We start from the raw sequence: 12041 nt of genomic DNA, 5'->3' as shown, positions 1-12041 counted from the left end.
GGTACCATTGGTACATGCATCTGGAAGTTTCACTATGGCCTGATACTGGCTGGTTGTTTTGAAGCATTTTTACCAAGTCTTTATTTACATGTATGTAAGTCAGTGGGACCAGAGATAAACTGCTGAGAGATAAATAAGTCATCTTGTCCACAAATTGATTCTGGTACTGCACACTGGACGACAAATTTTCGACATTTGTTGACTATGTTGCCGTGTTGCAACATAGTCAATAGTTCGCAACCTGCACGTTTTTAGTAATGGAATAAATTGAGACCGAAAAGGTTTTTTTCCCACTTGATTCCAAATAAAAAGCGACTTTGTTTATGAATTTGGGTTCAGATGGATTATGCACTTGCATCATAATCCATCCAAACCCATAAAACATCATTCCTGAAGAGGAGTTGCCTTGTACTTCAATCACGTCGAAAACAACACGTAAACAAATATTCTTAGCATAAAATATATTTAATTGAGCCTCTTTTTATAACACTTTTATTACCCCTGCTATCTGTAGATGATCTGTGCCCCTGGTCACTGTGGTCCACCTGCTCCCGTAGCTGTGGCGCCGGGTCAGTGTCTCGGCGGAGGACGTGTGTGTGCGAGGACGCTGGCGACACCGCCTGCCCCGCCGAGGTGGAGAGAGACGTGGAGGAAACCCAGCTGTGCTACAAACAGCCCTGTCCAGGTACAGCACAGACACAGCTGCACACCAAGGGTGATCCATGAGGCTGACAGGGAAAAGCCCCAAGTTGTTTGGGGCTGTTGCATTTCTATTTAGTTGTACTGATTCGTGATAAATCTGAGTTTTGGAAAAGACACAGATGGTTTTTTTTTTTTTAGGCTTAGCCCAATGTAGCAGCAATGAAATACTGTAGTGTATGGGGTAATAAATACAATATATTTTTATAAACAATCTGTTAACAGTAGTTAACAATTATTAATTAGTTGCTGCTTTAAGTTAATGCAACATGTAAGAAAAATAAGATAATAATAAATAATAAATAATAATTAACAATGTATAATTGATAATTATTATGAACATGATAATTAATATGTATAATTAATACACATAAAAATAAACAATATTGAGCAAATATTTGACAAATTTTGTGTTTTCTATAAGAGTGAGTGGATCTGATAGCATAGGTAACAGCCAAAAGAGATGAATTGCGATCGAATCGACTTGGGGGCTCGCTTTTAAAAAAAAAGAAAAATATAAATGCCAATTTCTACCCTTTACAAAATGCACAAGGGGAGGGAAGTAATATTCAATGACATAAAATATTGGTTTTATAATTTAAGGCCAACTCTAACAACATATTCAACCACCACAATTGATATCATCATATTGTTTCATTGTGTGTGTGTGTGTGTGTGTGTGTGTGTGTGTGTGTGTGTGTGTGTGTGTGTGTGTGTGTGTGTGTGTGTGTGTGTGTGTGTGTGTGTGTGTGTGTCCGTCCGCTCACAGGCTGCCCCATGTCAGAGTGGAGCGACTGGTCTCCTTGCTCCTGTGTCTCTCAGAGGCAGCTGCGCCATCGAGCAGCGCTCTCCCCGGCCACCAGGGGGCAGCAGTGCACCCCTGTGGAATCACAGAGCAGAGCCTGCACGCTCGGCGACTGTGACAGTAAGTCGTCATCACTGCGTGCGTACGTGTACATGTATTGTACATTGCACAGTGCATTTATATTACGAGACACATGTCGTACATTATAGGACAATAAAAAGTGCTGTTTTTTTATGATTTCATTATCCATTTTATTCATCGTGGACCACTTATCGTGTAGAACCCGTCCTATGTCTTTGTTTCTCCGTCTGCTGTTTTAGTCTGCGAAGCCCCATTCCTGTACTCTGAGTGCGGCTCTCCCTGTGAGAAGCAGTGTTTGCTGCTGGGTCACCCGGAGCTGTGTTTAGGGGTGAGGGAGTGTACGCCCGGGTGCTACTGTCCACAGGTACGTCCTCACTCGCCCGCTCTTCCTTCCAGACGAGTAATTATTTCCATTTCCTCACGTCAGTTTTGGTTCTTCTGATGAGATTGTCCTTATTGAAAGATCATCTTGAACTCTGCTTTTAATAAACTACAGCTCGCCAACTTAACCACAATAGAATCAGCATTGCTTTGAAAACAATATTATTGACACCCATTGCGCTTTGATGCAGTGAGGTAAGGCGAGGTCAGCACAAAACACATCATTTTGAACGTTTAGATAAACAACCGCCATATTGTGTTCATCAGTCAAACTGAGATACAGTATGTTGTCAGGATATAGGTTTGTGCTGTCATTTAGGAGTATTCTGGCTTGATTTAGTGCACACACTTGAAAAATCCCTCGCGACTGAGTAATGATATACGTCGAAAGGAGCAGCGAATCACAGGTTGATATTCAAATATGATGATGAAATCCAAGCGGACCACTAGAGGTATAAACCGCTGCGTCAATGGAAGTAATCACAGTGTATTTCAGATTAATTCCTGCTTGGAATTAATGGGCCTCATGCCTCATGCAAACGGACCGAATCTGTAATCGAAGTGTCAGTGGTCCAGAGAACTGTGCATTACAATGCGCATGCAGCATGCGTTCGAATAAATAGACGAATGCATTAAATTTTCATAATATACAAATTGGCTGATGTGTTTTCCGAGCCCTCTGTGAATTATTCACAATGAAACATTTGCATGAATGCAGGCAGTCACGACTCCAATCAGCCTGGCCTGTATGACTGTCAGCATGATTTTTAGCACCGCGTGATGATATAGTGGAATATTTTGTTCTGTTGACTAAAGGTGCAAAATCTTTAAATACAAGTACTCCTCACTTAATGACCGAGTTCCGTTCCTTGGACCAGGTCGTAAAGCGAATTGGTCGTGGCGATAGCAAACGCTAGTGTAGTGAATACTGACAGACTGCGGGAATGACACTGAGAACGGTGATGAAATGAGATGTTTACGGTGTACTGTATATAGTGTATATACAGTAGTGTATACAGTGTATATAGTGTATATAGTGTATATAGTATATAAAGGGTGATGCGTGATGAGATGCTTGACGCTGAGACACGGTGGTATTATACACAGCGTACAATACAGACTGGTCAAAGAGCTGGTGGTAAGTCTGAACGGTGGTTAAACAGGTAAGTCCTTAAGTGAGGAGTACCCATATACATCTGCACCAAATTTGCGTAAATTCAAGCTCTGACCTGACTGGATCCTAGAGGAAAGCTTTATTTCCCATATGTTTTCTCCTTTGTATTTCCATGTTGTTAACTCGCATTAACCTCTCAATGGAAAGCCGTCACCACCTAGCCAGCGAGGTGATTAGTCTTTGCCAAACCGCGGAGCGGTATCGATCGTCCGTCAGGCTCGGACTCTGAGGCACACAGCCTGATTCCTTTCCGCGATGCGTCTTTCGAGGCCTCTTTATCAAACTGTCGGAAGTAAAAAGGAGCTTTGCGACTGGTGTCGGTCATACACGACGTGCTCTGTCGTCTCGTCCCGTCCCCTGCCCAGGGGCTGATGCAGCAAAACGGAAGCTGTGTTCCCCCAGAGCGATGCGGCTGCGTCCACCTGCAGCAGCAGCAAGCCTCGGGACGACCACCCGCGCCTGTCACCGTCCCCCCGGGGGCGACGGTCATTGTGGGCTGCAGTACCTGGTAGGGCTCTCTCTCTCTCTCTCTCTCTCTCTCTCTCTCTCTCTCTCTCTCTCTCTCTCTCTCTCTGCTATCTCTTGCACTCTGAATCATATTCCAATCTTGTATCTCCTTGTGTCCTTCAGAGAGAATAAGACCATTGTTTGAAGTCTCCTTTCCTTAATAATTCATAATAATTCCCGAGGGGGGGGGGCGGATTTTTACTTTAGCTACCAGTTATATATAATGTATTCTGGCTTTTTCACCTTTTCTCCCATCTGTCTATACTGACATCTTAGTGTACTGCATTCAACTTTCTCTCCTCTATGATCTTTGTCTTGTGTTCGCTGACTGGGATGCGTTCGCCATCAGACAAATTCGATTATGGTGGTCTTGTGCTGTGCTTGTCGGGTGTCTCCTCTAGCCTCTGCCAAGATGGGACTTTGCAGTGTGACATGAGAGAGTGTGAAGGTAAGAAAGCCATTAAAAAAGTTTAATTAAGTTCTTACATCATGCCACCTAAAGGAAAGAAATGTCCATTTTAATGACTTCTTTACCGTCTCCTACCGTTCACATGTCCCGTCCTGTCCTCTCTTCTCACTTCCCTGATCCCCCATCCTCACCACAGTCATCCTTAGCGAGTGGTCAGCATGGACTCACTGTTCTCCGTGCACACCCTCCTCCTCCCCCTCTGGCTCCGGTGGTTTCATCCTGCAGTCCGTCCAGAGACGCTACCGGGCCTGTTTGGACCTGGACTCGGGTCTTCCTGTCTCCGGAGGGGAGGAGAAGGAGACCCAGTGTCCAGGGCCGCTCGTAGATGAGAGATTCTGCCCAGACCCAAATGCCTGCAGAGGTAAAACTAGCCAACAGTTCCACTTAATCATCCAACTATAAAGGAAGGAATCTCTGTCTGTCTGTCTGTATCTGCTTCGATTATCCTGTCTGTCTGTCTGTATCTGCTTCGATTATCTTGTCTGTCCGTCTGTATCTCCTTCGATTATCTTGTCTGTCTGTCTGTATCTCCTTCGATTATCATGTCCATCGATTATCTCGACAACCGTTCATCTGATGTACTTCACACTTGGTGAGTGTATTGCTGGGGACCCAAGGATATGCACTGTCGAATTTGGTGGAATTTGGACATGCAACACGTGTGAAACTTTAAATAAATAGCGAACGACTGCAACTGGGTGCCTGACACGAGTGTCTTTTCCCGGTGTATGACTGTAACCGGCAGTTTCAGCTTCCATCACTTTGAGCGTTGTGCTGAGGACTGAAGTGTTGGCATTTTGTTAACCTGCGCCATTCAAATGTCTTAGAAAGGGCATGCGCGAGTTGCTTTAAAACAAACAGAAAGCAAAAGTGCAACTCTGCTCTCACTGGCCAATTTCATGGATGTATTTTTGCAGAGACATAGACTTTGCACCGCAGAGCGAAATAAATCACCCGTTGGGTAAGAAAGTCAGTGAAATAAATTGACTCCTGTGTCTCTCTGCGGAGAGGAGAGGAGCAGCCGGATGCCAATGTCTGCAGTAATAGACGCAACGGGTAACCGTACATTGTACTATAATGAGTATCGTGCTATTGGGTTTTTATTCTTCTCAAAAGAGCTCCCAAGGGTACACATAGGGGGGAATTCACAAAGATATTGCGTGGCTTTTGTGGCCGGGAAAATAACACAAAAAGCAACCATCATCATTTCCATTATTTTCAAATCCCAGTTGGCGCTAAGGGGGTGGGGGGCTTGCCGGTGCTGTAGCCCGTCAGGATTTTGCGTAGCAGTGGTGCAGCACCCCCAAGGATTCCCTCACAATTTTACATTTTCATTAAACCCTAAAATCAAAATAACTATTGTCCGACAATAAGCTTTATTTTTATTTAAGACTGATAATTCGTAAAATGGGCAAGTGGAGAGCAGCGACTCTCCGTTACACATTTACGCTCCACTGCGTGTGCCCGTTTCTTGTTTCCCTGAATAAAATACATTTAAAAAGTGAGTTTTTATTTTTTTAGATGTATTTATTTTACTCCTTTTCCAAACTGAATCTAACAAATAAGGCGTTTGTTCCGTGTCAGGCTCAGGGCCATGGATAAACAGATTTTTTAGTTTGCCACTAATTGCGATGAGATGCAAAACAAGGGTGAATTGAACTCCGCAAATAAACTTTATGGGCCTGTTTGCGCTGTCTTACTTTGAGAGCGGGCGCAATCGATGCGCAACTCATGCCGCTATAAGCGGCCGCAATCCATTCTTTGTGAATTCTCACATTAGATCCTTTTAACCATGGCTGTATCTCATGTGTCATGTATCTCACTGTCATGCTTTTCAAAGTTAAAATGGACAAAAGGGGCCGGGAATCAAACGTTAAGGGAGGCTCTGTCCAGAAAATCTAGAGAGGGGCACTTCATTTGAAGACCTTAAAAGCCACTTTAATAAGATATGAGCAGGGGAAGCAGAGGACGTATCAATGATAATTATGTATTGTAGTTTGAAAAATAGGGGGGCATGTACGATGTCTACTCATGTTCCCGAGTGTTAATGCTGGGGGACCATATTTTGGGGGTCAGATACATACTTTATGTTCTAGTTCGAAATTAGTATCCTCCCGAAAGTGTGGTATTTAGCAGAACTGTCCGTTCCATTTGGTCATTAAATCCAATTTGTAAGTCTCTACAATTTGCACTGGCTTAAAAGTGAGCGATTCAATCCTTAAGAGAGAAAGGAAGATGAATCAGTCCTATTTCTCGGATGATTCAAAGACGGAAGTATCCGTGTATCCCCGTGTTAGGGAAGGGATAATTGCAGGTTAAACCGTACTTGGAATCTGCTGTTCTCGAGTATCTCAAGTCAGATTTTGTGAGAGCACAGTGTGTTATCGCCCTGCTCCCGCATCTCAATTATCTAAAGTTCAACACTTTTAAAAGTCATTACACTGTACCCCCAGGGGTAAAAAAAAAACGTAACGGTAATGGAAAGGGGAAAAAAAGTCAGGGCGACGCACAGTTTTTTTGGATCTGGAGAAAGTTGGGTGGAAGGAATGAATCTTTCCGCATCTGCTCTGCTCAGCGCCGCTCCACTTCAGATCTGAATGGAATCTGCTTTGAATTATCACCGCTCCCAGCGGACGTCGCCCTCAGTGAACATGTCAAATATTTGATCTCACGTCCTCCATCAAATTTTCTGAGGCTCTCCGCGGGACTACGTGAGGCATGAGAGGGTGGAAGGCCCTCTCATCTTCACCGGGCCCCGAGCGCGCCGCGCAGCTCAGCGGATGGGTTATTTTTTCCAGCACCTTCGACTTAAAACATTAGCCAGCTGCACAAGTTCTATTCCCTGTTTACCTCTGCTCATACGTGTATATGTATTGTATACATTTTTATTTATTATTTTTACTCTCTTTTTTCACTGTTCTGGTTTCCTAATAATGATGATGCCGCTACAGTGACAATAGCAAAGTGATTGCAATTGAAATGACGCTATAAGAACCACAAGGATCACAAAAAACGCGCTAACGACTGTGATCACTACGTTTCATTCCAGACATGTGCCAGTGGAGCGCGTGGGCCGCGTGGAGTGCGTGCGCAGAGCCGTGCAGCGGTGGGGTCAGGCAACGTCACAGGCGACCTTTGGCCTCCTCCCCGGGGCCCCGCTGCAGGAACCGCCAGAGCCAGAGCCAGAGCTGCAACACAGGGCTCTGCCCAGGTACAGCTGTTCCCCTCTTTCCTAAACAAAACCTCGTAGAAACCTAAACACGGGCTTACAGCGATAAACCTTCCTTAAGTTTGGGTGAAGTGGAGTGGTGCTCGACACCGACAACAATATAACTGTCATTTTTATGTTGTTTTCTTGCGTGCTAGGTGAGCGCTGTGAGGACAGAGAGCGGACCTACCAGGAAGGCTGCGCCAACCAGTGTCCTCGCAGCTGCACCGACCTGTGGGAGCACGTGCAGTGTCTCCAAGGGACCTGCCATTCAGGTGGTTTCTTCAAGCTTCAAGTTGAAATTTTCTTTGTTTTCTGTGTTGTTATTTTTCTTTTTATTTATTTTTTTAAAACTGTACTCCTTTCTTCCCCCTTGCTCAGGTTGCCGATGTCCAAAGGGGCGGTTGCTGCAGGACGGGCACTGCGTGCCTGTGACAGAGTGTCGCTGCGGCGTCCCGTCAGGAAACGGGACCCTGGAGTTTAACCCCGGAGAGAACGTCACGCTGGACTGTAACAGCTGGTCAGGAGAGCAGCGCACAAGTTTTGCATTTATTGATTTATCAAATTACCATTTGTGCAATCTAAAAAACAAATTGACAAACGTGAGACTTAAACCGCCGCAAATGTGGAAATCTACCACGTTTCCTGTCCAAACTGAGATTAAACCGCAATTTCCTCTTCAATAATCTTTGGCCCCTCCGCCTGGTTCCCTATCCCCAGTGTGTGTGAGAATGGCTCCCTGGAGTGCACCAAGTTTCCCTGTCCGGTCTACGAGCCCTGGAGCCAGTGGAATCCCTGCTCGGCCTCCTGTGGCTCTGGCGAGAGGACGAGGACACGGCTCTGCCAGGGTCAAGCGGGCGGACCTTCCTGCAGCGACACCAGACAGGTGGAGGGCTGCGTCCTGTCGGCTTGCCCAGGTCTGGGGATCATAACATGCACCAACACACGTTCAGATTGCGCCAGGCAAACGAAGGGCCTCCCTAGCGGTTGCCCATCACGTTCCATCTCTCTCACGTTTCCCCTCAGCCGGTTGTGAGCTGAGCAAATGGTCGCCGTGGAGCGAGTGCAGCGCCTCGTGTGGTGGCGGGATGTCGGTGCGCAACAAGACTGTCCTGCTGGAGCCTGAGCCGGGTGGACTGGCCTGTATTGGACCACTGGAGCAGCACACTGCCTGTAACACCAACAGCTGCCTGCCTGGTATAACACACACACACGCACACACATACACAGACAGGGGTGGCGTGTGTAGAGTCTGTGTTTTTTTTTCTTTACTTCTTTGAAATGTGTTTTTCGTTTATAGAGGAAGTCTGAAGATCCAGACCCAATTTAGCCATCATCAGCCGTCAGCAACTTTAAGTTTGCATGGTGGGATTTAAAGTTGAACTCCAATTGAGTTTAACTTTGCAAACCATTTGTGCTCCAGGCATTTACCCAATCTCATAGTACGATGTTAGCTATCTTGATGCCGTTCGTGCTTGAAGGAGATTATCTTCCAGACCGCAGAGTGGATCACAATAGTAGCAAATCCAAGTAATTTAATATTGTTTTATTATATTTATTTAATTGAATCAGTTTTTGAATCCAAAATCCAGCACTTCCGTTGTGTAATGAAGGCTTTGTGTGTACACAGGAGCGTAGTGCTGCGTTTACCGAACTAAAATATGCAGAATATGTAACAGAAGAAGTGTTTGTGTGTCAAGTGTTAGGTGTGAAGTATTATCAAAGTGTTTGCACATTCAAATTAAACTTCTTCAGAGCGTTTTCACCTTGTTTAACGTGTGTGTGTGTGTGTGTGTGTGTGTGTGTGTGTGTGTGCACGGGCGCTCAACTCAAGAGTGTCCCGGCGGCCAGCTGGTCAGTGCGTGCGCCGGATCGTGTCCGTACTCCTGTGAAGACCTGTGGCCACGGACTCAGTGTCTTCCTGGACCCTGCGCCCCTGGCTGCACCTGCCCCCCAGGACAGGTCGGCGTGTGTTTCCAATCCACATAAAGACCCATCTCTGTACTTAGTTAGTTATTTTACACCTCTGTGCTTTTTCCTCTCTCTCCCTCTCTGTCGTCTAGGTGATGTACCGAGGCTCCTGTGTCTCGCAGGACGACTGTCCCTGCTCGCTCCTCTCTCTGCCGTTGGACACCCCCAGTAGGAACGTCAGCGCTACGGAGAACACTCTGGTGGCTCCCGGGTCGACCGTGAAGGACCTCTGCAACACGTGGTAAAGTGTAGTATCAGTGCACGTCAGTATGTCATGCGCCAGAAATGCAGAAATGACGTTACACATTACACCCCCATTTTTGCAACAACTTGCCGCATTTTGTAATAAACATTTTGAGCGCAGTGCGCAGACTTTTTATGTTGAATGTCATAATTCAAGGCATTATACAGTATAACACCACACCTATACTGCTGTCTTCATTTACATCTCGCACTTTAGTATTTGATAGCGTTTGATGAAAGTTTTTTATGTGACAGCGTATTTAAAAAGGCGGCAGAAATTATTACATATTACTTTCAAGATGTTATTCCAAAATTTTCGGACAGAGAACGCCGTGTGTTTGTAAAATTATAAACCCTGTGTTTAATGGGATTCTCGTATTCATTTAATCGACGCCTTCCGTCACTTAATAATAAATAAATTATAAATCGGTCGCGAGAATAGGAGGTCAGAGTTTTGCTGTTTTTTTCCATGCCTTCATCGCTATCGGAGCCCGTCTCTCCGCCCGGGGTCTAATATTTCTTAGGTCGCGGCGTGCACCTAATCCAGCCAGCGCTATGGTATCTTCTGTAACTGATAGTCCAGACGTGCCGTGAGTCATTTCATCTTCCTGACATGAGGGGATTTGACGCTCACCTGATGCAGTGTGATGGCCTCTGCCGCTCGACAGGCGGGTTTCATTAGCGTCGCAACCACTTAGTTCTAACGCCGTGTCTCTCACGGACCCGGGTGCCTTTCTAAGTTCTACGGTAACAGGGAAACTCCCGTTCGCCGGTCTCCCTCCCGCTTACTGTTTTCCATCGCCCTCGCTCTCTCAGGTTCCTTCTCTCTTTCTCCGCAGTGTGTGTCAAGCAGGAGCGCTGAACTGCACCTCGGAAGCATGCGATGGTGAGCGGTTCCCCGACGGCGGCCGTTTCGTTCCCTTTCCCCAAAGCTAGCACAATAACAACAACAAGAACTGATATGTTCCGTGGGGGGAGGCCCACGGATACAAATGATCCACAGCGGTGGGCAGCTGCTCAAACGGTTGCCTGCCATAGCTGAACAACGGGCCTCTTTTCTCCCCTGAACGCGCAGTACCGCCTGTCCTCATAGGGGGAGCCAGAGCATGGCTAGATGGCGGAAATAGAGTGACTCCGCGGCAAAAGTCTCTCACTCTGCGATGTGACCTAGCTTCTTTTTCTTCCCCCCCTTGTTCAGAGTTTGACCTAATGCGCGGCTCTCTTTGTAGTCCTCCCTCCCTCCCCCTCTCCTGTTCTCTGTCTAATCCGACCGCTGCACCTTCACCCGACTCCCATTTTCGGTGCTTTGCAGTGTCCTTTACTTATTCTTCAGGCTGCGAATGCCACATTCATTCTTCCTCATCCGTTTCCTTCTTCCTTTCCCCCTTTCTTTCTCTGTTTCTCTCTGTTCTTTGCTCTCCTTTTTCTCAGTTGCTTTTCGGCCAGAGTGAGATAGGTGGTGCCAGCTAGAAAAAATGTAGGTTTATGACCCAGCTGTCTCAGCCTATAATGAACCCCCCCCCCCCCCCCAACGCTCAAATTATCACCGGTGTCATATATATTCCCCGTCTGCACATACACACATATACTGCCGCTCTTCATCGTCTCTCTTCCTCCCTCTCTCCCTCATAAGACTGGACTCTCTCACAAGCCAGGATGAAAGCAGCCAGCCTCCGAGAGCTTTGTAACTGACGGTTAAACGACTAATAATAAAACGAGAATAAGTCTCATATTGTTCCCCTCATCGTAGTTGACTGCGAGTGGGCCGGCTGGTCCCCGTGGAGCCCCTGCTCGACCAGCTGCGGCACCGGGCAGCGCAGCTCCAACAGGACCGTGCTCCGGCCCCCGGAGTACGGTGGGGCCTCGTGCGAGGGCCCCCGCCACCGCACCGCGCCCTGCCTCGGCCCTGACTGTGGTGAGCGAAGGGATTTGGCGTCATGGCTTCATTGCTTATCCCCCTGATGTGCCATTGTCATTTTCCTATGCTGTACTTAGTAACCCCGCCCGCCTCGCCCTTCATTCTGGATCGTTCCTCTCCTCCACACCTCTCCTACAACCGCTGTGTTCCCATTGTCCCTCCATTTATCCTCTCCCTTTTTTGAGCCATTGCTTACCTCCCGACTCTCCCCTAACACTCTTTCTCTCTCTCTCTCTTTCTCTCTCTCTCCCTCTCTCTGAGTCTCTCCCTCTCTCCCCCCTTTCTCTCTCCACGCAGCCTGTCCCGATGGAGAGCAGTGGAGCGGGAGCGCCTCGGCGGGGGCCTTGCTCTGCGAGAGGAGCTGCGGGGACATCTACGCCTCCTCCCCCGTCAACTGCAGCAGCTCGGCGGAGGGCTGCGCGTGTCGGGAGGGGCTGTACCGAAAACAGGATGGCCGCTGTGTCATTCCTGCCCTCTGCCCCTGCCTGGACAACGGCGAAACTAGAGAGGTAGACGCGCACGCGCACACACGCGCGCACACACACGCACACAGACAGGCACACAGACGCGCACACACGCGCATAC

General features: G+C 47.3%; 1 protein-coding gene across 1 annotated transcript in view; it reads left to right on the top strand.

Moving 5' to 3' along the window:
• Positions 1–12041, top strand: part of sspo (SCO-spondin) — a gene marked incomplete at its 5' end in the record, with an annotated part of 92300 nt that overhangs the window by 67348 nt on the left and 12911 nt on the right. The window contains 17 exons of the mRNA XM_080020094.1: positions 515–685; positions 1469–1624; positions 1825–1949; positions 3506–3648; positions 4049–4095; positions 4253–4477; positions 7166–7327; positions 7483–7599; positions 7706–7844; positions 8045–8241; positions 8351–8521; positions 9159–9286; positions 9388–9536; positions 10207–10285; positions 10970–10985; positions 11289–11453; positions 11754–11965. Coding sequence (XP_079876220.1) covers positions 515–685; positions 1469–1624; positions 1825–1949; positions 3506–3648; positions 4049–4095; positions 4253–4477; positions 7166–7327; positions 7483–7599; positions 7706–7844; positions 8045–8241; positions 8351–8521; positions 9159–9286; positions 9388–9536; positions 10207–10285; positions 10970–10985; positions 11289–11453; positions 11754–11965 — 2402 coding nt within the window. The remainder of the gene's footprint in view (positions 1–514; positions 686–1468; positions 1625–1824; positions 1950–3505; positions 3649–4048; positions 4096–4252; positions 4478–7165; positions 7328–7482; positions 7600–7705; positions 7845–8044; positions 8242–8350; positions 8522–9158; positions 9287–9387; positions 9537–10206; positions 10286–10969; positions 10986–11288; positions 11454–11753; positions 11966–12041) is intronic.

The sequence above is a fragment of the Zeus faber genome (genome assembly GCF_960531495.2).
Source record: "Zeus faber genome assembly, chromosome: 19".
In the NCBI taxonomy this organism is placed as follows: Eukaryota; Metazoa; Chordata; class Actinopteri; order Zeiformes; family Zeidae; genus Zeus; species Zeus faber.
This window is presented reverse-complemented; position numbering and strand designations above follow the sequence as displayed.